This window comes from Montipora foliosa, unplaced genomic scaffold (genome assembly GCF_036669935.1).
Source record: "Montipora foliosa isolate CH-2021 unplaced genomic scaffold, ASM3666993v2 scaffold_12, whole genome shotgun sequence".
NCBI lineage: Eukaryota > Metazoa > Cnidaria > Anthozoa > Scleractinia > Acroporidae > Montipora > Montipora foliosa.
Window position 1 is genome coordinate 149,959 of NW_027179419.1, and position 27,542 is coordinate 177,500.

The window sequence follows — 27,542 nt, forward strand, 5'->3', positions numbered from 1 at the left end:
TAAACCAACATTACGTTTAGACATATTGCTTAAATCTGGCCTGCTAATCTGGGTTTTTTTTCCCTAAGACTATATTTAGGTTCAGTTCCTAATGGGAAAAAAACGTGTAAAATGACATATCCTCAGAATTTTTAACTTTAACAAAAATGCTCTTATCTTGAGGCATTCCTGAAGAGTTCCCTAACGTCAATGTATTGTCGTAAGCTTGGCTTCAAAACGCGCAGTCCAGCTGATTGTTTTCTTCTTTTCGACAACATTGAGGTAAATGCGGGGAAATGTTCGCTTAGCACAGTTTCACAGTTACAAGGACATGGAATTGGCAAATGGGGTGGAACACTATACCTGCAATACGGAGATTTAGACATTGGAGCACACTATCCACTAATTAAGAGAGTGACTCAGGCATTCCTTCTTGTATAATGCACATGAAAAACAATTTCCATTCTGATTGCCTAAGAGTTTTCAGGTAACGCGGTGCAGAAAAGAAGTAATTCAGTACCAAAAGACGAAAGAAGCCAGGCGTTCTAACTGGTCAATGACCAAAGAAGCCACAGATAGCCAATCAAACGCAAGCCCTGGATGGCGCAATTACGTGAAACTCGTTTTTTCTACTGAATTAAGAAAAACAGGCTTTCTCGGTATTTTTTCATGTCTATCATGATTATAAGTAATAACATCATTTTTATTGTGCAATTTGGAGTAAATAAGCACTGGAACACTTTTTCAAAGTCTAAAAATTCCAATTAACATATTTCCTTTAGCTTTGAACAAACTTACCCGAGCTCATTTATTGCAATTTGCACTCAATATCATGTGATTACCTATACTATCCTATACTAACATGATTTCCTTTCATTCGTGGAGTTGCACGACAAACCGTTATTTTTGTACCAGTCTAGAATTTACTCAGTGATGGTATCATCTCAGCTATTTGATCCATACCTCAAAACACTAGAGAAAAGGATCATCATATTCCACTAACGTGTTTTCCATGTTCGAGTGAACAGTAATGCCACCCAGAAAAATGTAAAATAAATACGGGCCTCTTTTCACACACCATTTATTTTACACTGCGTTATAGATGTGAATGAATGCGAGGGTCGGAATGAATGCAAGCAACAGTGTGACAACGAACAAGGAACCTACAATTGTTCGTGCCGTCAGTATTTCAAAAAGGATCCATCTAATTGGAGAAATTGCCTTGGTGAGTGTAATAATAAGTTGGTACCATGTAGACCATTACGGAAACAAAGGCAAAATAATTCCACACAGGAGAAGCATTGTTTCTATACGTCTGTGCTCCCAAACAATTTTGCACTTCCCCTGCTGATCTGTCGACCGTTTCACACTAATCGTTTTGGTTACTATTGTAATCGTAACTATTACAAAATTCTCGAATCTCATTGGTTCTGTGCCCGCCTATTCATCGCGTAATTGGCGCTCGACCACGTGGGTGTTCAATTACAGGCATCCAATTTGAACAACTCCAAATTGGATACCCGTAATTGGACACTTACGCATTCGCGCGTCAATCACATATGCACTTGGATTTAGTCTTTCTTGCTATTTTCCCACTACTTGCAAAACAGCCTGAATATAATTGTAACGTTTTCACACAAAAATGTAGTCAAAGACTTTTTATCCTCGAATTTCGTAATAGTTACGATAAATTAGTAATTGAACATAGTGTCGCACAATTCATATTGGTAATTGAACTAACTGGAGTGCAATTTGGTCTGAAATCATACGAGTGATTTCGGCCTATTTTAAAATCACCCCCTGAATTTTACTCCATTAAGTCCAATTATTATAACTAATTAGTATAAGTACACAGATCATTATACAAGTTGTCAAACACGCGTGCAGGGCCTGCAGAGCTTTGAATTCGTTATTACTCGTTAGTTCAACTTTTTTGTGTCGTTTTCGTAGCCGGCGTCGTTGTCCTTGCTTAAGCTCCCTAATACTGGCGATAGACGAACTATCCATAGAATCGAGAACACGTTACGTAAGGGCAACGATCGTTTGTAGTAAACTATAATCTCAAGATGGCGGACAAAGCAGCTGTTTGAGCAACTTCTGTTTCAAACTTTAATTCCTCCCATTTTTTTGCCATTTCATCATTTAGTCTCTATAAAAAATAGCCTTTCTTCGACAGCTTTTCTTTTACCCAAATATGTGTCGTTGCTGCCACTTTGAAATTTGCCGCCAAGATGGACTTGACTAATACCCAAGCCTTTTCGTCTCGCTTTCTCGGAAATTCGTCGTGCATAAATACGCGTCGAACTATGACACACGATAGATCGTCCAGTAGTTGGCCCGCATTTATACTAAACGGACGATTCGTTCTGACGGATGATCTGTCGCTAGTATAAATCGAGCCATTGTTTCATTGTTGTTGTTTCTCTTTGTGCTCTTGTTACTTTATTTTAATTTGTCGCGTACTAAACTTGAGTGTTCGCGTAGACCTTTTGGATCGAAAACCGAGAACATTCTAACATAAGAAAAAAGGCCAATTTGCAGTACATTGGTCCTCTCAACATGTATTTGTTAACTGTGACCTGTAACCAATCACAAAACTTCTATCTTCTTGGTTGAATGATTGCATTATAATTGATTTTTCCCCAGCTGAGAATCCTTGTTCTGAAAACATTGGCTGTCAACACCTTTGCTTTAAAGATGACAACGAGGCAAAGTGTGCTTGTTTTTCAAGTTACTTGTTAAATGACGATGGAAAGACATGTAGAGGTAATGACAACTGCTCAGTACACTCCACCAAAAGAAAGTAAAGACAGAGAGGGAGCGTAGGGGATAGGACAGGATTTGTAATACAGCAGTCGGTTTCCGGCTCAACGTCTGCAACTACTTAAAGTCGTATGAACTCATCGCCTTAGCAGACGTCTCCGGAAACACAGTTTTCATTCTTTTTCATCAAAATTAATTGAAATGAAATTCACATATAGGCCCACTGGTATTTCGTATAACTGATGCACTGAGGCAGGTGCTCGTGAAGAGCAAAGGAGTGCAACTTGTAATCCATCCATCAAACCATCTATATTTCAAATGGCCGTACTACCAAGTATCCTCATTTTAGTTCATCAAGGCGCAATGTATTCGCTTTGTGTTTCGAATGAATTCCAGTACGAAAGACAACGGACGGTCGCTGAAGGTGGTGATGGCTAAATGTAGCGGCTAAACATCAGTAAGATGGAAAACTTTTATGCGTGAAATATGAATCGAAGAACCCTAACTTTTTGTTTTCACTTATGAGCTCCTTTCTAAGGAATGAACGAGAATTTGAGTAGTCCTCGAAATTCAGCCTCAGGTTTGCAGTTACAGTTGTTTTGGAAACGATGCGCCACCTTAGTTTTCATATAAAAATGTTCGTTTTGGAAAGTTAACTCCGTTAATTGTTCTATAACATGATTCGGTTGTGTGCAACAATTTTCAAGTTATTATTGGCTGCTCTTCCCAAAGCAACTCCTATGTTCTACCCGTACTACCGAAACTAACTCAAGTACGTCTACGTCGTTATTCGACATACGTCATGACACTCAACATAAAATCAAACGTAAACTAGCCAAATGAGCGTTTTCTTCCAATCACTGATAATGAGTAATCTCAGTCTTACAAAAAAGCAGTTATTTTATGGTTAAGGCTTGTTTGGACACGAAATGTGTTGGGGTAACTAAGGGTGCGTTCGATTGGGAAATCCGGGTTCAGATCTTAAAGTCTGGATGTTCGGATTTTCAGTCGAACACAAAATCTGAAAACGGGTTTTCTCGCAGATTTCGCTAATTGGAAATCCACGCCAGGAAGGATTTCAATTAGTGAAATCCGGTACAAAATCCCTTTTCAGATTTTGACTTCAGTTACAAATCCGATGATCTAGATTTTATGCTCTAAATCCGGATTTCCAATCAAACGCATCCTACAATCACATTCAGTGACACGTAATGTCACATGATTTTCTATAACGTCATCGGTTCACATACTTTTTCTAACTTCTTTATTTCAGACATCGATGAGTGTGCAACAGAAAAGAATCTTTGTGATCAGATTTGTATAAACATCCCAGGAAGTTACGATTGTGCATGTCAAAAGGGGTTTAAATTGAGACGAGATGCTTTAAATTGCCAAGGTATTCCGGTTCTTTTCATTCTTGCTATCATAATGATACATGCTCGTTGAAAACAAAAAAAACAGAAACATGAAGCCGAAGGGAAAATGTCAGTTATCTCAATCCAATATACTTGGGAATCCGACACACTTTAATCCATGGCAAAAAAAGCAAAAAAGAGCAAGGCTGATTTAATGGTGAAGGAATAGTTAAGTAAATGTAAATGCTTTGTTTATAGTGGAAGTGCAATTACCCATCAACCTAGTTTACAGGCACCCCACTTTTAATAAGCTGATGGATTTCAAAGCTATGTTAACTAAACAGTAAGTGACCCAAGTTTTAAGCCTTGGTTTAAAGAAGATACCTATTTATTTTAACTGGAATTTTCCTCTTTGGTGGTCCGCCATTACTAACCTCAAAATCTTGAGAGAGCTGGATCGATGAGAAAATGACGTCAAAGGCTTACTAGTTTAAGATTGCAATGCGTGTGTACGCAGCTGAAAAAAAATATACAACACGGGGGTTTCGGACTTTCAGACTCTTAAACTCGTGTTTTGCATATATAATAATCTGCGTTTAGGTAGGTAAAGGTAAAGTCTGCTCCGAGCCTAGAAGGGCCATCACGCCGGCGCTTATCTCCGGTTTCTGTAACATGAAGCGACAAGGAGTATTTCTACTTCCCCCTGGATGGGATGCCAGTCCATCGCAGGGTTTCCCCCAGCATTAGATTCGCCGGTACCCATTTATACACCTGGGTGGAGAGAGGCACCGTGAGAGTAAAGTGTCTTGCCCAAGAACACAACACAATGTCCCCGGTAAGGACCCGACCCCCGGACCACGACCTCGGACCACGGGTTGTCTAACCCTAACCCTAACCACGCGATCCGGAGTCGAGCGCACTAACTATGAGGCCACCGAGCCTCCCACAAGCTGCGTTTACACGCTGAATTTTAAGCTAGTGAGTCAATGACGTCACTTTCCTTAGATCCAACCATGTGAGGTCCAACTGGTCAGTTTGGAACGTGAGTAATGGCGGACCCTGAAATCCAAAACGTACCGCTCAAAGTAAACAGCCTTTGGATAAAAATCAAAGCTCAAAATTTTACCAGTCAAGCGTTAAGTAATTGTAACACAAACTAGATAAGCAATAACAAAACTAGATCTTTGAAAACTCACACGAGGAACACGAGTCTGACTTATAGTTTTCTGCGCAAGTCCGACTAAGCTTGGGCTCAGGCCCCACGCTACAATACCCCCTTCCACAACAGGTTAGAGGTGCGAGTGAGAATTTCTAACAATAGCATGCAAATGTTCCTACAAAGTTCAAGGGCCAGGTTGGGTAAACAACCACTGTTCTAACATAGTCTTGTAGCCAGACGGGCTCCCTTCGCTCACGTCTAGGCCTCATAGGTGTAAAACATGCTTCACGACGCCGTACATCATTCACTAGAGAAGCCTCTGATTGACACGGCACTTCAACTGTTTGAGGGGATGTACTTAATGTACTACTCGAATTAGGTTCCCGAGAGGGGCGAGAAACCTCCGTGAATGTAGTAACTGGATTTTCCAGCCATTCCAATTCGACATCTCCAGAGTCAACTAAGGTTCCTCGAGACGGTTGCCGCGCGTCCCTCGAGTTTCCTGTTTGCGGTGTTTCTTCCGCATGGCCGGAGGAGGTTAACTGAGAGGGTTTATCGTGGCTTTCAGGTGAGGGGAAGTAGATCTTGGTGTGGGACCCTTTGTAGGGGATGCCCGGCCTTCGTGTTTATGAGTGGTGCCTTTAGCAGCTTGGAAGGGTCTTTGACTTTAGCACATGGAACACACCTTCTGACGTGCATTTCGACGTCTTCCCGCATGCCATGCCAATAAAATCTCCTCCGCACTTTCTCCAGAGTCTTCGAGACGCCAAGGTGGCCAAATGAGGGGTCTATGTGCAAGGCGCACAACGCTTGTGACACGATGCTCTCTGGCAAGCAGATGTGATGATAAATCTCTTGGCCTGTCACTTCATGTTCCCAACGTCTAAACACCAGACCGTCCCTGAGAGACAGCCTTCCCCATTGTGACCAGTATGACAGCAGTTTACGCCCCCCTCCTTCCACGTCGCCTCTAGCGGGTCTGACACCAGTTTCAAGCCACTTCACAACTTGCGACAGAACGGGATCTTGGTTTTGGGCCGCACGTATACTTTCCCTCGACAAGGGTCCCATATTCACAGACTGAATCAGGGTAGTGTCCCTCTCTATCTTCTCCAAAGCACCCTCGTCCCAGGTAAATCGAGACAGGCCATCCGCGTTTCCATGTAACTGACCCGGACGATGCTCCACCTCAAAATCGAAGTCACTAAGCCGTTCAAGCCACCTAGCCACCTGGCCTGTAGGGTTTTTAAAGTTCCGTAGCCACTGCAGAGCACTATGGTTAGTCCTGACCAGAAACCGTCGCCCATAGAGGAATGTCTCAAAATGCTCCGTTCCCCACACGAGGGCCAGCAGTTCCTTCCGGGTAGTGCTATAGTTTCTTTCAGTCTTTGATAGTGCCCGCGCTGCGTATGCTATTACTCGTTCCTTCCCACATTGAACCTGAGACAACACCGCCCCTGGCCCACTGTCACTGGCATCACTGTCCAGGATAAAAGGAACGTCCAGCTGGGGGAAAGCAAGGATGGGAGCATTCGTCAATTTGCGCTTAATGTGCAAGAAGGCTTCCTTGCACTCAGCTGTCCATCTAAAACGGTCCCCCTTTTGGCAAGCACGGTGCAAAGGGGATGCAATGTGGGCGTAGTTTGGCACGAATTGTCTATAGTAACCAGCCGTCCCCAAGAACGCTCTCAGCTGACTCTCATCAGCCGGCACCGGCCACTCCTTTATGACTCTTATTTTCTCTGGATCAGTAGATATGCCCTTCCTCGACACGATGTGACCTAACACAACGACCTGTTTACACAAAAGCTTGCATTTCTTGGGGTTAATCTTCAAGCCTGCCTCAGTCAAGCGAGACAACACAAGTGACAGTCTCTCCCTATGCTCCTGCAGTGTTCGACCAAAGACAATGATATCATCTAGATACACTAGACAGTCTGACCAGCATAATCCTCTCAAGATAAGGTGCATAGCTCTCATAAAACACGCAGGTGCATTCGTAAGCCCAAAACTTAGTTTGCGGAATTGGTAAAGGCCATCCGGAGTTGCGAACGCCGTCTTTTCCCGATCTTTCTCTGCCACATCAATTTGCCAATATCCCCTAAGGAGGTCGACATGAGAAAACCACTGCGCCCAAGATAAACTCTCCAATATGTCATCGCATCGAGGAAGCGGGTACAAGTCTCGCTTGGTTACCGAGTTAAGAGCACGGTAGTCGACACAGAAACGTTGAGAGCCATCAGGCTTCGCTACTAAAACAACCGGAGAGGACCAAGGGGAATCGGAAGGTTCAATAATGTCTGCCTCAAGCATTTCGTCCACTTGGCTGCGCATTTCCTGCCTTTTGTGAAAGGGGACTCTTCGAGGTGGTACCTGGCTTGGCTGGGCAGAGCCGGTGTCGATAGTATGTCGTACGCCCTTTGCAGTACCTAAATCCCACGGTCCCTTTGAAATGCAGTCGGCATAAGTGGACAACATGTCATAAAGCCTAAGTTTTTCCTCTTCCGGGACGAAATTACTGCTGATAGGGAACATCTCTTCTACTGATAAACTGAGGGCGTCAGCATCCTTCACAAAAACCGCACTACACTGTTTAGCTTCCAATCCAATCTCAACATCTTTCATTGGAGCCCCAGGGGGTACTACCTTGTAGCCCACACCCCCATTGGTTTCCTGCTGTGATTCTCCCTCACCGGCCAATGGGTAGAGGTCCCCTATACTACTGCATCTGTAAATTTTGAGGGGCTTGTTAAGGTAATTGAACACACGAACTGGGATTCGACCCCCTTTTACAGTCACTGCCATCCGAAAGGCCCCAGAAGAATATTTTTCCGAAAATGTGTCCGCTGGTTCCAGCACCCCCATACATTCGTTTAAGTCATCCATTCCCTGGACCTCACAAGGTATGTCTGCGACCATGTTTGGAGATAATGTGACGGTTTCAGCCACAGTGATCCTGTACACTTTATCAAGACATCCAAAAACTATTTTGTTGGGTTCCCCCTTACTGTAGACAGTGTTAGTGTCAAAGTTTATAATACATTTGGGAGCTGTTAGGAAGTCTATACCAATCAACACTTGCTGTACTAGGCCTCGGCACACCAACACTTTATCCTGAGCCCTGATCCCGCCAAGCTGAATTGTTACTTCTGTTTTTCAAGTGGCATGTTGTTGGGCCCCAGGACAGGCTTTTGAGTGAGTTCAAGTTTGTTTAAATGTGTCTTAGAGCGACTATATAGGTCCTCACTGATAATTGTTGCTCCTGCACCCGTGTCTAATAAGGCTTGGGATTTGACACCATTTACAGCACAAGGCAAAAATGCCCCCTTTGGATTCTCGGGCGGGGTCACTTCCTGCTGTGCCCCGCCCATCTCCCGTTTCCCTGGTCGGGACGCACTTGATGTGGACAGTCACGAATAAAATGAGTTAAGCTACCACACTTAAAACCTGCTCTGGGGCCTTGTCCAGATTCCACACATGCATTCCTACCTTGCCTCCCTTCAGGAATGTTTTTTAGCTTGTCTAAGATTTGAGCTTGCTGTTGAAAAAGCTCCTTAGCCCATGCTGGGGGTTCTTGGGTTCCCTGTTGGGAGACTGATCACCAGACGTTGAAGACAGCACTCGAGCACTGCCTTTGTTTAGCACTTTTTGATTTGATTCGTATCGTTGAGCTGCTGCTAGGGCCTCATCCAGAGTATTGGGCCCCAAATCCAACACCTTCTCGCGCAATGTAATGGGAGTCAACGCACCTACGAAGAAATCTCTGGCTGTACGATTGAGTATATCCGGTGGGTCATTCGGATAGGCCAGCTCCACAAGGCGAGAAATGTCGCACCTCAGTTGGTGTAGATCTTCGTCAGGACGTCTTAATTTAGCTCGTAGAGTGGAAATGTGTACTTGACGAGATTCCTTAGGATGAAATCGATCTGTCAGAGCGCGTTCAACTGTCGTCCAGGTGGCTGTTTGTTCGGCGGTCAGGCTGTAATAGGTCTGCTCTGCGAGGCCTTTCAGGTATGCGGGCAATATTTGGGCTTGAAGCTCAGGGCTCCACTTGTTAAGGGTTGCAATACTTTTGAATTTCCGTATCCAAACTACCCAACTTTCGCCGGACGTCGCAGAGAAGCTCTCTGGTTTGATGCGAAGCGGGTTTTCTGGCGAGGTGATCGGTGAACTGCCGCTTGCACCAGTCGTTCTTTCACTTTTCTTTCCAAGTTTCGCCTCAAGTTTCGCCAATTTCTCTTCCAAGGCTTTTACGGTATCTTCCATGGCAAAAAAGATCCCCACCGCTGCCACCAAATGTAACACAAACTAGATAAGCAATAACAAAACTAGATCTTTGAAAACTCACAGGAGGAACACGAGTCTGACTTATAGTTTTCTGCGCAAGTCCGACTAAGCTTGGGCTCAGGCCCCACGCTCCATAATCACACTTTCAAAATCTGAAGAAAAAAAGGAAGTGCAGGAGGCAGGAGGCAACCAGTCGGCCATTTACAAAGCGTGATAGAGTGCAATCCGGTACAACCGGAAACAAAATCCAAACCTGTGGTTAGAACGGAATTTGAACCCAGGGCAACCGCATGCAAACCCAATGCCCTAACTACTGACCCATGCCGCCTCCCTATCCGTATTGTAGGTCTTATATAAAACAAGCATTTCGAAAGGCACCGCCAATCTTCATCAGGGTTTCAGTGACAAGTCAGGACTACGGTATACAGAGAGGTTACAATGTGAATAATGATATGGCGTGTGATATAATCCAACACTTAAGATAAGGAATTTAACGGACGTAACGAACGCGGTGCAATAATGATAATAGCAGCAATAAAAACTGAAATAATATAACGGTAAAGAAATATAAGGAGAAAGGACGGGATTCATTTCATCTTTCCGTAGTAAGACCTAAAGGTTCAAGGGTGTTAGCTGTGTTTATGAGGTAAGCTTCTCTTGTTTTGCGTACACTGATCACGATTGGAAATGAGTGAGTTCGAATGGATTAACTGAAATGTCTGTACCGGTGTGATGATTGGTGAGGAATTGTTCTGAAAATGTAGTAGGCTTCGAGACGTTGGTAGGTTTGTTGACTGGTCTGCGGTGTTAGGTCCTTGAGTCTTCGTTTGGTTTCTCCAATGTATTGGTTATGGCAACGATTGAATTGCACCATGTACATTTTAACCTCTACTAAAGGCCTGACCAAACGGATCCAACATTGTTGAATCCAACATTCTTGGACGATGTTGAAAGTGTCGCGCGAGGTGGCCAAACGAATGCAACATCTTGTGAGCTTGACCTAATTTCGTCTCGACTACTGCTTGAGTGTATTGATCTTTTGGGCCCTGTATTCATGAAAATTGTTAATTTTTCGGTTACTCCTTACAGGACGGGGAAAATAATTTAAACGCAAAAACAAATAATATTTTTTTTATCTCGCCTTTAAACTACAGCTACTGTCAATGACAAACCAAGAAATGAAAGAACTGTCTATCAAATTGTTCCATATAATACGGCAAAAAAAACTAAAGGCCTGATTGATTACTATGTCTTCGCTTTATAGCGGAGGAATAAGGATAGCCTTCAACACGAAAACGAGTTGAGACCGGAAACATGCTCGCACAACCTCGTTTCCAGGACTTTTCGGTGAGATTTGGGCTGGTCTCAGTCCAAAGTAAAGGTAGAGGTCCTGGGAGACAATATTCAAGACTAGCCCCCTACCAAATTCATGTTTGCTCTCTGGTGAAACCCAAGGTATAAATTCTTTAATACCATAAATGCTTTTAATTGCTCTTCAGATATTAACGAGTGTATAGATGAAGACTTGTTCAATTGCACAGACGAGTTCCACAAGTGCGTCAACACACGAGGATCTTATAAATGCGAATGTGATAATAACCTATACTTCATTGACGGAAAATGCAGAGGTAAATTGTAAACTCTTTCTTTACGAAATTACAAAGAGGGTAAAACACACAGAAACTGAGTTAACCAGTGAAATTCACCCATTAGAGGTATGAGAAGACTAGCTGTATACCGGATAATGCATTGTCAATTGTATCGGCGCGGGTGCGAAATTTGTTTGTACAAAGGAAGAAAGACATACCCATGGCTTGAACGAGTAGTTGTTTACTGTCAAAATTGAAATACAAACATATACAGGTATCTAGTAAATAACCGAACGCGTGGAAATAAAAAGGCAATACAAATGCAACAAAACTTACGCCTTTCCGGGCTGAAAATCTCACACCGCGTGGTTCTCTCTTAAGGGTCTTAAGCGCATGCCCGAAATTCCTGGCAAGGTTGACATTCGTCAGAGAGTAACGCAGCGACAAAAAGCCTAAGGCACTGGGGTGCCGTTACATCAATATCATAACAACAAGTTTTTCTCGATTTCCTCTGCTAAACCTATTCCTTGATTGCAACCACGTGATCAAATGGCTATATTGATGCAAAAAAAGCAGAAAATGGTCTTACGTTACTAATAACTTATGAATAACATATTAACAGAGTCAGGAGCCCATCATGGGCTCCTGACAGAGTCCAATATCCAAAGGGTATTTAAACTGTATTGATCTAGAAACCATCATGAGTATTGTGACATAAAGTGCAAACTACCAATATGACATATGCTCTATAATCGTGAAGCATCTCTGAGACTAAACCGGTAAATTTTTCTGTGCCTTTCTTAAGTTATAGATCCTTTGACTCTTTTTATCAGCGATATTTATTTTTATTTTAAATCAATTACAGTGTATTTGCATTGAAAAATTCAATAGCCGGAGCATTAATTTGGGATACCAACATGGATCTTACTGTCTCAGGCCTCAGGAAAAAATGTAGAGTGGGGAAGGGAAAAGTATGTTATAAAGATCCAAATTTCTGTCAAGCCCCTCCCCCCCCCCCCCCCTTGCAGGCCATGTAAATAGCAAGTGACCCCCCTTCGTTATTCAATATTTACGTGATAACCCGTCCCCCCACCCCTACCCCTCCCTTACCTCATACTTCCTCTTATATGCTTTGAGCAAAGCAGATAGGTCTGGATTCTTTATTGACTGAAATTTGAGATAACAATGGAGTTTAGAGTGCAAACAGAATTTTTGTAAAATACAAATCACTAAGCTGTACAAAATAGTGGTGTTTAAACAAAAGAAAACAATATAATTAGCATAGAATTGTACGATTTAACATTTCTGTTTCACATATATTGTTTCCACTCTACTATTGAACTGTTTTAGCCATTTTGGCCAATGGACCCCTCTTAAAATATACCTCAAACTCTTGACCCACCCCCCTAAACTTCTTTATAAAAACGTTTAGCCCCCCTCTAGCCAATTTGAAATAACCTTGACCCCTCACCCCTCCCTTCCTTTTTTTCTCCCTTCCCCCTCTACATAAATAATGACCGGTCCTTTATCGGTCATTTCTTTGGATCAAAAGATGACACAAGCGTTAAACTAACTTTGTTCGCAGACCAGCTTACAATATTGGAACACTACATGAAACCCTCACTTATAAGTCTAATATGTCTTTTGGTCAAGAGCTGAGCCATCTAAAAATGATGTCAAAAATAGTCAATAATCACTCGAAAACTAGATCTAGTGGCGGCAAAATCAACAAGTGGATCCTCATTTGTCCCGTCTTGTTCAGTAAATACTGCAAGCTGTTCATAACTTAAATGTTAAAGTAAACAATGACACTGTTTGTATGTCCGCTTGTTTCTTTTTGCTTGTTGTTTCTTTTTCCTCGCAGTGAAAGTCTTATTGTTAAGGAAAGCACATTACTTTTGAGAATAGGTCTGGCTAAAAATCAAACAGCTCCAGTTCCTACGCTAAATCAACCACGGTTGCCTTCAATACGAGAGAAACAGCAGACAGTAGAGATGTCACTTACAGCAGATGACAACGTAAGTAAATAAAGCCGCTCTGTAACCATCTTATTGTTGCGTTTGGATGAGGTTCGTCTCTTTGCCTAAATAGCAAAATGCCGGAGACGCTGAGTGTTTCTTTTACAAGAACCCCTCTCTCACGAAACTCCCAATTCAGCACGAGTTCCGACCCCAATCACATTGTGACTGAATGTGTGAATTTGGATTTTCCTTTCTTTGATCAGTTTAAATGGGACTTCAACACCGACTCCTCTTTTAAAGTTACAATGGCGTTTGTTACGTCCGACTACTGTGAAAGCAAAAGAACCGAATGTGCACTTAAAGACCAAAGACGAAAAAGGTATGTTCTTTTCCTCATTCTCGTCGTCTTTTTTGTCGTCATCGTTGGATGCCTCGCATCATTTGATATGCACGCTTTAAATACGAGCTGAGAAAATACGTGTTAGTTCAGTGTCTCTTCTGGGTAGATTAATATTTTTCATTCTATCTCATAATTTTGAATGAAAATGGAAATGGAAATGGAATTTGTTTACCCATGGAACAACTTAAGAGCGCTCAGGCCGTTCAAATGTGTCAGTGCATTCCGGATCCAATAGACCAATTTCGGTATATTAAAATTCAGTCCTAAACAAAATACATCATTTTGAGGCTCTGAGGAATAAATGTAAGGATTTGTATGAGTTTAATTCCCCAGAGCCTCGAGATGATGCCTTTTGGTTTCGACTGAATCTTAATATATCGAAATTGGTCCATTGGAGTACCCGGAGAAAAACTCAACAAACAAACTCAACCCACGTATGACGCCGGGACAGAGAATCGAACGCGGGCCACATTGGTGGGAAACGAGTTCTCCTATTACGTCATTTTACCATATTTGGTCAAGAGAACGCGCAAAATATGAGACGGTAACACACTACAGTGTCCCAGTTTGACCGGTTTAGAACAGAGCAAATACAGACGGAATGAGAAGAAGAAGTTGTTTTCAACACGATGCAAACCCCAAGAATTTAGCTTGTAATTGCTTGTCACTCGTGATTTCGTTTATCAAATCAAATAAAGGGCATTTGAATGCTTTCGTCTGTGTAGTTGTCTTCGTCATTCGCACACGCCAATTGATATTATTCTCCGTCAATGCAGGAAGAAGCCAAATACTAGAAAATGGCGTAATAGTGGAATAATAAATCTCTTATTGAAAGGTTTAACATATAATATGTGCGGACACTTTGCTCGTTCCTCGTATTTTTTCCGCACGTATTATATGTTAAACCATTCAGTACGGGTGTATGTAATTTTCAATGTATTTCTCACTATATAGTACGCGTGCTATGATTGGCTAATTTAGCAGACCGTATTATACAGTAAGGCCCTTTGTCCTGCCCGATAAATTTCAAATTCCGAAGCAACATTTTTCAGCAAGTTTTCCATGTTTATGTGAACTTTTTGAAACATGCAAGCAACTATTTCAAAAAGGCAGTAAGATTTATTCGTTTTTTTCAGATTTTGACGCATGCGGTTTGCCATTCATTTGTGGCAGTTGGACTCTCCGCTTGACTTCAAGTAGTTTCCTTTCCCGCTCGCCCGATTACCTCAATAATGAATACTGTTACTTACCTCGTTTTGACGGTCCGTACTTTAAGTTACGGCGGTTGCTCGACTTTTTTCCGGTTGATTTATGGTCCGCGTGCTTCGCGTTCGGGCCATAAAAAAACGCGGTCCGTAACTTACAGTATGAACCTGGAATTTGGGCTGGACCTGGAGTTGGGTTGCAGGAGGTACATATCTTCTGCTTCATTCAACATGCATAAATCGCACAACATTTTCATAAGGGCCTCTACTATGAGGAACTCCTTTTTATTCAATAGACCTTTGTGGTGTCCGTCGTTTCGAGAAGTGAGGAGATAATTTTATAATTTTAAATATGATTTTACTTGACGGCCATTGTGTTGGCACATCCTTCCTTGATTCTTGAAAATATATATTTCCTTTTCAGTCATGCGTGATTGATCAATAACTCACTGAATGACCGACCGATCAACCGACCGGGTTTTTGGTTGGCCAGGTGCTAACTATGGCTCGCTAATTTGTGTTGAATGGATGGATGGACGAAGAGAGAAAATATATTAGAAATTTAGAATTCAAAGTTATTAGGCTTATTTACTACTTTTTTCTGCCCTTAGACGTGAAGTCATCTTCGAGCTGTACGAGCCTGATCAAGTACATCTCCTTCCTGGTTATCCTAGAAACGTTTCGGGTTCTCTTCAAGTCGCCTTCTACGTCCAGCAGCCCGCGGGACTCTTCACCGGTAATACCTCTGTATTACCAAGCAACACATTACTTCAAATTGTTGAATTGAACAAGTCAGATCTTGAAAATGCTATTGGAGCGAACATTACCAGTTTCAAAGCTACATTTGTACCAACAACGCCATTGCCGACAACAAAAGTACAGGAATACACAATCAGCAACCGTGACAGTCTCATCTTTGTTGCGATTGGTGTTTCTGTTGCAGGGGTTTCATTGTTTTTCTTTGTTTTCACTGCCATCTACGTTTGGCGGTAAGTTACCTTAATTCACTACATTTTGTTTTCTTACGGAGGGTGTAATTTGCAGGTTGCAGGTTACGGGCTAGTTGTAGGTCGCAGGTTTCAGGTCACAGGTTGCAGGTTAGAATTTCACTTAAAGATTTCCTTAAGTACTATTGATATAGTCTCAATTCATTTTAAAAGTTGACTTACTTTTCAGCGAGGTCCATGTTTGTCTGTAATGCAGTGGACTCCCTGGTCGGAGCACGTTGAAAGTTGAACATAGGAAAGGCAACAGTGAGTCCTCCCAGGGGAAGGGCTGGGATCCTTGTCCCTGTGTTCTCTTTAAATATTTGCTTGTGTTCCCTTGTTCCCGAAATTACTTTCAAACTCGTTCACAGCTTTTTTATCGCTAAAATTGTTTATGTTCCCACTTGTTCCCTAAGATATTTTGTCATTGTTCCCCTGTTCCCCTTGTCAAATTAGCCATGTTCCTTTGTTCACCAAAACCCTGGGAAGGACTCAATAGTCAACGTATTTGTGTTTCGTAAATATTATCGCTGAGAAAACCTAAACAAATAAACACAACGCTGAGTACAAAACAGTTTTGCCACTTTCAGCAAACTTCCGTGATTGCACAGAAACCGACCGCCAAGCCCCTTGTTTGTCCAAGTGACAACATGAACTTTACTGTTTTCCCAGCAGTACCTTGGCGCGCAAAGATGGCGGACATCGTGCATGAGGGCTCTTTGGCAGTATTTATATTGTTTTGTTTTTGCACACTTACACGATTCGACAGCGCACAAAATATTCTGTAGGTTTATTGGTAGTAGTGAAGTAATAATTAACTCTCACCGTGTTGCGACCCGGCGCGGTGTCGAACGCATTACACACGAACATGGACCTCGCTGAACAGTAACTGAACTATTAAAATGATTTAAAACTATATCAATGGTACTTCAGGAAATCTTTAAGTGAAATTTTACCTGCAACCTGCAAATTACACCCTCCGGTATACTTACGACTTTGAATTCAGGAGAATCCTCAATTTCCTTCGCTTCATTTACGCAGTACATGTCGAGCCAACAATCACAGTTCTTATTTGAATTAAGACATTTCTTCGTTTTCGATTGGCTTGCGTTCAGCTAGCCGATCGGATAAAGCCATTTGTGTAGCCTGCAAAGCTTAAGCAAGCATATTTCATGCCGCCATCCTGGATCTTTGATTATGAAAGTGACAGAGACAAAGACTTCAACTTGGAATTGTTGAGGGTGGGATGGGTAGAGGCCGGCTTCTCGCCCTGATTCACTTCCAAATGGCGACTTTGCCTTCGTGACATTGGTGTTTATAAGGTGCTTGCAGTCGATAACTGCATCATTAGCTCCGTTTTACTTTCTTTCACATTTATTACAACTTCAATATGACCGCTACACGTGGAGCCGACTACTTAGCTTAATGTACACGTGACGCGGGACCTATACTGTGAAATCCCCCTCTTTTCAACAATGCAGAAGGTAATAGAGATCGTCAATGAGCTGATACTGAATCAGTGTTCATATAAAAACTGTAACATGCCTTTGTTATAGGACTTAGCTGTAACGAGGAACAATAACGCTTTTCAAATGTTCAGTTCGACCGAACTTAACTCTATAACGCGAAACAATAGCGCTCCTTTAAATGTTCAGTTTATCTGGTGGTTTCACTGTCCGCCCGGATCTGGTCCTGTACCCGCCACTTGTCTCTGGGTACCGCTCGATCCTTGCAGAGGATCTGGGCTCTGGGCTGTCTCCCGGTGGTTGATCGTCTGCACTTGTGGGTGGCTCCATGTCCCTGGATGATGATGCTGGGTACTTGGACTGGTGTGGACTGTGTGCACAGGAACTTGTTGTGTCTGGCCTGAGGTACGACCTTGTGCGTCGGTATACACCGTCTGTGGTGGTGTTTTTGACAATGTACGATCGAGTTTCATAGGCTGCTCTCTGGACGGTTCCTTGTTTCCAGGTCTTGGTATGGTTGTCAAGCATCCGTACGGGCTGGCCTGGTGGAGTGGTTCGACGGTTGGGCCTGCTTTCTGGTTATAATATTAACCATAGCGGTCCTGCTGTCTCGTCAACTGCTCCTTAACTTCCCCCGAATCAGGTGTAAGGCTTGCACGGTTGGACATTAGTAACAGTGTTCTGAACCTGCTATTGGTGTGTAGCTCTGCCGGTGACTTCAGGTGGTGGTGAACGGGTGTGGCTCTGTATGATAACAGTGCTAGGTCCCTAGGGATATCCTCCTTCTTCGTCACACTTCGTCAGTATGTTCTTTACTGTCTGTACCATGCGTTCAGAGGACCCATTTGCTCATAACTGTATTTCACAATCCGTCAAGGTTTGAAAATTAATTTTGCTATCGTAGGATATTATTCTTCTTATTATTATCATTCTTCTTATTATTCTTCTTATTATTATTATTATTGTCATTATTATTATTATTATTATTATTATTATTATTATTATTATTATTATTATTATTATTATTATTATGATTTCCATGGAGTCAACAAACTACCGCCTGAGGTCGCTCGCGGGCTGCTATTGCGTTGTTGGAGGCTTGAAATGAAAGTTTAATCTTTTTCAATTGATTGTGATGTGGAATTGTAACAGGGGAACATTTTATAAAGGAACGTTTGATTGAATACCCTTGGCAACCGAGTCATTGAAAAATGCATTGCATCTGGGAAAAAACTACACAGGAATGAAAGAAAGTGCTCAATCGAAAATTCAACGTAACCTACCAGATTTTGACGTATTTCCTTCTCAAATAAATGAAAAATTGTGGGGAAGTATCAGCTATAAAGAATTACACAATAACATCAATGACATCTACAATCAAATGGCTCGTTTTAGAAGGAACATTTTCAGCATACCCTCTGGTAAATTCCAGAGTCTGATCGGCGTAATTAAGTATTTTCAGCAAGAGCCGATACAACGTAGATTTGATTTTAGTGGTGTACTATATTTCGGCTGGCCAAACCAGCCTTCTTCAGGTACAATGAGAGTTTACATTGGATTGCTTCTATGTATATATATATAATAAATGGATGTTGACGTAATACTGATAAAACATGGCAGTTACAACAAATTTGAATTCAAATACTAAGAGTAACGGAAAAATAACGGAAGTGACTCTAAATAAAAAACTGAAATCTTATAGTGTCTGTGCGGTCACATGACTATGACGTAGGTGAAAAGTTAGTTCCGCCATATTGGAGGAGTGAAATCTGACACGCGACTCCTCGCGTCTTGTAGCGATGCCTTCGGTTTGTCTAATCGTTGGATGTTCCAACGATAAAAAGAGACGTCCAGACCTTAGTTTTTGTAGGGTGCCTAAAGTTATTACTAGTCAAGGCGAGCAGACGGAAATTTTGTCGAATGAACGGCGAACTAGGTGGTTAGCGGCCATAAGTCGTGATGACTTGACCGAAAGCAAGCTTGAGAGCGACAGTGTTTGTGGAATTCATTTTCACTCTGGAAAAGCAGCTTCCTTCTGGGATAAATTCAATCTAGACTGGGTGCCTGGCTTGCATTTGGGCCACAGCAAGTTAAAGAGTTCAGACTAACAAGAGAAACAACAAGAAAGAGCCCAGAGAATAAGAGAAAGACGTAAACGCGAGAAGGAGCGTGAAGAACAGGATCAGGCTGTTAAACAAAAAATGTCCAGGAAAGATGAATCAGAAGCCCATGGAGATAGAATCAGGGATATTTCTTTCGCGGTTCAAGGTGAAGGAGATTTGGTAGAGGTTCCAGAGGAGGAGGAAGACGGGAACAACATGGCCACGCAAACTGAGCCAAGCGAACTCACGCAATCACGGGAGATGACGGTAAAGTTCGCTTTTACACTGGGTTACCCTCGAGGGAAGTTTTAATGAAAACATTCTCCTTTGTATCTCCACATGTCAACAGACGCTCCCTGTCATTGAGTAAATTTCAGGACTTTGTTCTGGTGTTGATAAAACTACGGCTGGCCGTCCCACACCAAGATCTTGTTTATCGTTTTGATGTTTCTAGAATTGTTGTTTTTCGCATTATTGTCACCTGGTTAACTGTCATGGATGTTCGTTTATCTCTTTTAATTTCCTGGCCAATTTGGGAACAGCTTCAAAAAAAACTTATGCAGTTGGCCCAGGAATTAATTAAGTGATATGAATTAATAGCAATTGAACTAAAGCTCAGTAAAACAGAAAATTTGTTATGGTTTCTAAGGGCAGTGCTTGTGGGATTGACAATCTAGTACCCAGTGCAGCCTTATTTGGGTTCTAGTGCTTATTGAAAGAGTTTGACAGTGTATTTCAATTTAGTAAAATCCAGCTAGTGGTCGATTATCTCTGCTGCATTCTGATTGGTTGAGCTACTACTAGGCTATATGTTATAGCCCACTAGTAGCGAAGAGTGTCAGCTTTGAAAACCAAAACTATGTTTTTGCTAGCTAAAGTTGTTTTGTCTTGATATTTTTTATTTTTTATTTTTTGATATTTTTGTCTTGATATTTTGACCAACAAGTTGGTGTCTGCTATAGAGACGTTTTGACCATGTATTTGGTTTTTTTATATGTTACCTTTCCTTTGTACATAGTTTTTTATTGTATAATTTTAATAATGTAGCTTTCTTTCATACAAATTATGAAATATATATATTGCAAGGTTCATATTAGCCTCCCACACAGATACTTGACACTGTTTCGATCAAATTGTCTGATCCTGTAGAAAATATGGTTAGCCTACGTCTACACGTAGGCTAAAATATGGTGAGCCTTAGTAATAAATAATATTTTTATCCATGGACAAGGGTAATAAAATTGATCAAATATAAAATATTGTTGAATGGATGGTGTGATCCTCCTTTAATATCTAACACTGGGTTGGAGAGGCAGTAAAATAAATACAACAATATTTCTAGCTCTTTGGAATGAAGATTCTCCTTCCAATTTGTCTTGTTTATGCTCAATAATCAAAGGGAAAATTTAATACATGTATAAACAGTATTAATATCAGGAGTCATTTGTAATTGGGGCCTTAGTCCACACTGTCCTTTCGTACAGAATGAAAAAATGCCTCTCAAGATAACTGGGTCCTTTCATTCTACCTTAAAATTAGTTCTCTACTGAGATTTAATCTTTGCGGGTACTACCTGGAAATCACTGTCCCTCATCTGTGGGATTTTTCCCAATAAACAAGGACAAGATGTGGCAATGGTCACTTACAGCGTATCATAACAACAAGGGTGTTTACATAATTTTATATAACTGCGTGCAATGAAGAATGTAACCTTTTAAGCCCCATATCAAGTTCTGCAATACAGTGCATTTCTTATGGTACTGTTCAGTTAAACATTGACACATTTTATCTTAGATGGTCCTTTTATTCATTCTCCTGACCTTCATGTTTCATTAGGCAGTGATAATGTAAGGTCAGGAGAACTTATTTGCTACTCGCTGTTAGGGCTTAAAAGCTTATCACTTGGGAAAATGCCCATTATTAAAGATCAACGGTTGGAAAAAGTTCCATTCGACTGGACCTCAAACATCTTGAAAGGTGAGGACACATCTTCGGGATGTCAAATTGAATAGTCAAGGGTTCATTGAGCTGAAAGAACAGTTCCTTCTTCGGTTGATATTATCCACAATGGCATGTGCGGATCATTCATTCGTTGGAATGTCTCACTTTTGCAAGAACCACGTATTTATCTCGCAATGTTTGTCCAAGAACACTTGTAATAAAGCCAGACACCATATGGTTGTACGCAAGGAGACTTCTGAAATTTTTAAACTGCTCCTTTGTATAAAAACTCGTATCGAGCACTAGATATGACAGAAGATCGCACGACTCGACTGGAGGAAGACATTCCGGAGTACAGTTTTCATCCGGAATAAGGAAAGGGTCGATACCAATGGCCGCTATTTTCTCCACATATCTTCTCCCTTTGTTGCCCTGTAATGACTCGCCACAGGCAGACAGAATAAACTTGAAATTTGTCTCGCTCTCACAAGGACACGCTTCAGTTGCCGCCATTACAAATAGAACATTACTCCTCCAAGATGGCGGCGCCTCGTTTTCGGAATTTTTGTGACGTCACGCGAACAGACACTATACGTTTCTTCGCGGATTTTAAGACCGTTGGGATCAATTGTCCTGCCTTTTGAAATTAAAAAAGCTTCCCTGGCCTTACGGATCGAGTCTCTGTTGGAAAATATTTTTTCGTTAGGAATTAATTGTATGTCCTTAGAGATGTTATGGGGAGAGGAGAGGAAATGTTCTGCGACTGTAGTAGGTTTGGATTTGGTGTTAGCGTTATCTAAAGTGCGGCGGTGTTCATTAAAACGGACTTTTAAGAGTCGTTTAGTTTCTCCTAGGTACTGTAGATTGCATCTGTTACATTGAGGCTAGAAAGGGGCTAGATCACGCAATTTTAGGCAATTTCAGAACTGATCGAATGGTCATAGAATTAACTAAAATATCAAAACAACTGTTCAAAACTATAGAAGAACTCTAAGAAAACACAGGGAAGCCAAGAAGGGACATGGGTGGACAAAACTGGAGAGGATTGAAATGGATTGAATTTGGGTAAATTTGAAAAACGTCGGCCCACCTTTTTCAAATTTATGTCAGACTATATCAAAATGTCATTTACAAAGCTGGAAAATCATTCTCAGTTGTTATGTCGCCGTGATTTTGCAAATCAAAAGACTCTTGCTCTGCAAATTTGACGTTTAGAGCTCATAATTAACAAACTTAAACAAAATTACCTAAAATAGCGTGACCTAGCCCCTTTAATGGAGCGTGTTTCGCCAATAGAAAAAAATGTGTAGTTGGTTAGTCCATGGAAAATGTAAGGACAGGTAGCGCAGTTATTGCCACAGCGAAAAGAACCGGAAGGAAGTGCATAATTAGCCTATTGAATTACATTAGGAGGGGACAGTTTAGCTGTTACCAGCAGGTCTCGGAGGTTAGGGGAGCGCCTGAAAGCCTCTGGTAGAGCAGGAAAGAGCTTTATAACGGAGTTGATCTTCTGGTTGCAGCAATTCAATTCCGACACCGATCTTAACTCCATTGCTTTGAAGGCTTTTATGGTGCTTCCTTCCCTGACTTTGCATAAGCCTTCAGCAACATCCAAGAGTAAAGAGCTTGGCTATTGAGCGAAGACTTTCTTTATGGAGACAAGGAGAGCTAAATCTTCTGATGAAAGAGGTGAAATTTATTCAGGGAAAACTGAAGGCATCAAAGAGAGCTAAATCTGTGGAAGAAATATCCAAAGTTTTTGCAAATCTGGTAATGCAGGGTAAGCTACCAGCAGCTAATAAAGCATTTGGATAAAGAAAGCTCTTCTGGAGTGAAAGAATTGAAACTGAAACATCCACCACCTGCAGAAATTGAGGAGGACTCTCTTCTTTATGAACCCCTAGACCTTAACCCGCCGAATATATTTGATCAAATTGACGAAAGAATGATCTACAATGCAGCGATGAAAACTAATGGATCTGCTGGCCCATCCGGGATGGACGCAAAACTTTACCGAAAAATCCTGTGTTCTAGGAATTTTTCGCGGGGGGAAGCTTCTGAGAGAGGAAACTTCCACGTTGACAAGAAACCTGCTAAAAACATCATACCACCCATCATTACTTGAAAGTTTTGCATCGTGCAGGCTGATCCCAGTGGATAAAAACCCTGCCATTCGTCCGATAGGAATAGGAGAGGTACTCAGACGGATTATTGGTAAAACCGTTTATGCTTTCTTAAAAGGAAGCTCAAAGAGGCTGCAGGCCCTTTGCAAGTGTGTGCCGGCCACAGTACTGGTGCGGAAGCAGCGATATACGCTATGAGTGAAGTTTTTACGGAAGAAGAAACAGATGGAGTTTATGTGATCGATGCCAGCAACGCCTTCAACCTGATGAACCGTTTTGCTGCTCTGCACAACATTCAGATCACAGTTAAAGAAATATCGCTTTATTTGATTAATACCTATAGAAGACCTTCGAGGCTTTTCATACAAGGAGGAGGAGAGATTTTGTCTCAAGAAGGTACTACACAAGGTGATCCTTTGGCGATGCCCTGGTACTCGGTTGATACTTCCATTTTGATCAACAGCTAAAGAATGGGCTCACCAACTGTGAAATAAGTTTGGTTCGCAGACAACTCCGCTGGAGCAGGAAGATTTAAAGCGCTGTATGACTACTACAAATATCTTAGCAAAGAAGGGGGAAAGTATAGCTATCATGCCAATGGATCCAAAAGCTGGTTAATTGTTAAGTCACAGGAAGTGGCGTCTGAAGCTAAATTGGTTTTTGGAGGTGAGGCGAATATATCAACGGAAGGTAAACGCCATCTAGGTGCCATCATTTGGTCAAAGAACTATAAAGACCAGTACTGCAACTAAAAAAAATCTAAATGGAAAGAAAAGCTTATCCAACTCACGGAAATCGCAAAAAGCCACCCACACCCCACCTACATTGCTTATGCAAAGGGTTACAAGTCCATACATTTTGCACGCGAACCTGAGTCACCAAAAGACTTCAAGAAACAACGACAGTCGCTGAAAACAGCTAGTCTGGAGTCTAAAATTGTTCGCATGGATGATGGACTACCTTCTGACCTACTACTATATGTGAATCAAGCAAGGGATAAGGGAGCTAGCTCATGGCTAACTTCATTGCCTCTTCAAGAACAGAGACTAGATTTAAACAAACAGGAATTTAGGGATTCGCTGCGTATGCGCTATAATCTACCTTTCGAGGGCCTTCCAAGTAGCTGTACTTGTGGATCTGCTTTTCAGTAAATCATGCGCTGTCATGTCAAAAAGGTGGTTTCGTAGCCCGAAGACACGACGGTGTACAGGACCTTTTGACTACTTAACTTACTCAAGTATGCAATAACGTTGAAGCACAGCGTCGCCTGATTCCACTTGACAATGAACATTTTGATCTGAGGTCTTCTAACACAAGCCCCGATGCAAGGCTAGACATCAAGGCTGGAGGTATCTGGACACGAGGAGTAACGGCATGTTTTGACGTTCGAGTGACGCACGTAAACTCCTGCAGCAACCAGAAGAAGAGCATCCTTACCATCATTAAAGGAACAAGAAATGGAAAAGAAAGGGAAATGCCATCAAAGAGTCTTAGATGTTGAGATGGTCATCCTCTCATCCCTGCGCCAGTACCGGTCAGCGGTACATTAGTTATAGACAGGGGCAGTAGCGACTCATTCATTCGGCCCTCGTGTTCGTGTGTGTATCAACTCTTTCTGTGACGGTGCCGTCCGGAAACCTGGAATGGGCGCCACCCTATATGTCACCCGTGACGGCAAACTACACTTGGCTGGATTTCTCAGCGCCGAACTACGCGGCTCACAGACAGCGTGGCTACCATGGAAGCTTTAGCCATCGCCGTTGCCACCAAGCACTTCAGCCCTTACATCATACAGTCTTATCACAAGGCCTGCATACTGGCCGACAGCAAACCATGCGTCCAGGCATATGAAAAACTTTGAAGACGAGAGTTTTCCGCGAGCCTCCGCGTGTCGACGTTCCTATCTATCGTGAGCCGATACCAGGCCTCTGTACGACACGTATCCGGCTCAAGAAGTTCAAGAGGTTCAAGAGGTTGAAAACGAGTTACTCCGACTCGACCCACTAGGCGGTCCTGTGTCTCCTGTGACCCTGTCAGTAGCGACAGCCACCCCTAACACACGCATCCTCTCACGTGGCCTTTCTGCTAGAGAGATGTGGACACAACGAGATCAATTCTCAAACCAGCAGATACCACTGCACGACCAAAACCTAATCGTTCAACAACACGAACAGCGTATTGCCAACCACCGTCACAGCGAGAAGGCTAAGGCCCCTGTCACCAAGAACCGCCCAGCTGAGCACTTCACCGTCGGTGACTAGTCTACCTGTTCTCCGATCGCAACAAAACTAGAGCACGCGAACGCTACTTGGTCGTAGAAGTAACCGGATCTTTCTGTAACATCTGAAAATTTGTCGGCTCTCAGCGTCGAAGCACATCGTACCGCGTGAAAACCTCAGATTACTGTCGGGTTCCATCCGAAGTAGGAGACTACTGTCCGTAGCCAATCAACGATGATGCAAACTCATCATCCGAGGAAGCCACTCGACAGCACAGCCAGTGCATTCCCCACCATCTCCACCTGTCGTACCGAGTGCCATCTCGACACCTGCTACTCAAGAAGTTCGTGATGTCAACCTTCCTGCTGGTGGACATGGGCCACGTGAGGACACCCATCCTGACCCAGTAATAGACTCCCCTGACAGTGACTCTGATGCCAGTCCCCCGCCCCGCAGGTCCACACGTGTGCGACGTCGTCCAGCACGTTACAATGACTTTGTTCTAGACTCCAACTAACTTACCAAACACAGTAGCACATAGAACATTGATAGTTTCGTTGCAAGTTTTATATTCGTTCCCGTTTTGTTATTAGCATGTAGCTCTAGGTTAGCTTGCTACACATTTGTAACGCTCAAGAGAAGAAGAAAAGGAAGTCACGCCAGTACCGGTCAGCGGTACATTAGTTATAGACAGGGGCAGTAGCGACTCATTTATTCGGCCCTCGTGTTCTTGTGTGTATCAACTCTTTTTGTGATCGCTCATCGTGTCATCGTGTCATCAACTTACCTCTGCTTTATTTACTGGCGCTGGTTTTCGGCACAAATGGAGGTATGGGTATGGAAAGTCAACTTTTCCTAAAGACTCTAGCAAACAAACTCATGCTTACTTGGTTAAGAACACGTTTAAGCTTTGAAATTTTAAGATCTACAACGTGTGTGAGAGGATCAAGAACACCATTTAGATATAACAAAGCCACTTTAAAGGATTTTAATTTGAACAATTTCATAGCAGATACTAAGTGATGTAAATTGTTTTAAATGGCCTTTTATATACTTTTGGTTAATTTTGTGAACATTATATGAGTTTTTAAACGACGTATTTTTTATCTTTCATTAATCAACATAATTGTGATTTTCTTTTTATTGCTACTTTAGTCACCAAACACATCCTATCATCTGTATTATAGTCCTTCGCTTTCCTCATTCCTCCAGAATGTCCTTATTCATTTGCTCTGTCCATTTTATCTTCGGTTTTCTCGACTTCTCAGCCAACGAGGGCTATGCCTCATCATCATTATCATTATTATTATTATCATTATTATTATTATTATTATTAGTAGTAGTAGTAGTAGTAGTAGTAGTAGTAGTAGTAGTAGTATTAGTAGTAGTAGTAGTAGTAGTAGTAGTAGTAGTAGTAGTATGATTATTATTTAAACTTTAAAAGCGGAAAAATATGTACATAATTTACAGAAATATTAAAGAGTAAGAACTGAAAGAACTATACAACACTAATTTTTTTTAAATCATAAGAATACAATCAATGTGTCAATAATCATTAATCCTAATCCATCATGACGGCCAATAATAAACACTCTAATCCTTAAGTCTCGCTAATTCCTTATCGATTTCAAAGTCACTATCAGTAATGTTGAACGGAGCTCTTCGCATACGTGAGCCTCTCAAGCAAAGTAGTGCAGACTTCAGGAGGGCGAATGAGACTTTGGCGCGAATCCACGACATTGTAGTGCTGTAGTCCTCACCCTTCATGGTTGACAAAAGTTCAGCCAGTTTACTGTGATGTAGTAAATACCAGCGGGGTAAAGGAGCCGTGTTCGACTTCTAGCACCCTGCTGGCGTACATCCTCTTCTTCTCACTCTCATGCTGGCGGTAGATTATGTTAGACCTCTATAAGACTCTGCATTCGGGTAACAAACCCTAACATCAAGAAAGGCAGAGCCTTGCCGCTCTTAGAAGCCACAAACATGAATGACAAGCCGGGCATCCGC

General features: G+C 42.1%; 1 protein-coding gene across 1 annotated transcript in view; it reads left to right on the top strand.

Annotated features, from left to right (window-relative positions):
- Window positions 1-27,542, top strand: part of LOC137985954 (mucin-like protein) — a 79,576-nt gene that overhangs the window by 48,283 nt on the left and 3,751 nt on the right. The window contains exons 14-20 of the mRNA XM_068833411.1: window positions 1,082-1,204; window positions 2,626-2,745; window positions 4,016-4,138; window positions 11,043-11,171; window positions 13,041-13,150; window positions 13,357-13,472; window positions 15,310-15,687. Coding sequence (XP_068689512.1) covers window positions 1,082-1,204; window positions 2,626-2,745; window positions 4,016-4,138; window positions 11,043-11,171; window positions 13,041-13,150; window positions 13,357-13,472; window positions 15,310-15,687 — 1,099 coding nt within the window. The remainder of the gene's footprint in view (window positions 1-1,081; window positions 1,205-2,625; window positions 2,746-4,015; window positions 4,139-11,042; window positions 11,172-13,040; window positions 13,151-13,356; window positions 13,473-15,309; window positions 15,688-27,542) is intronic.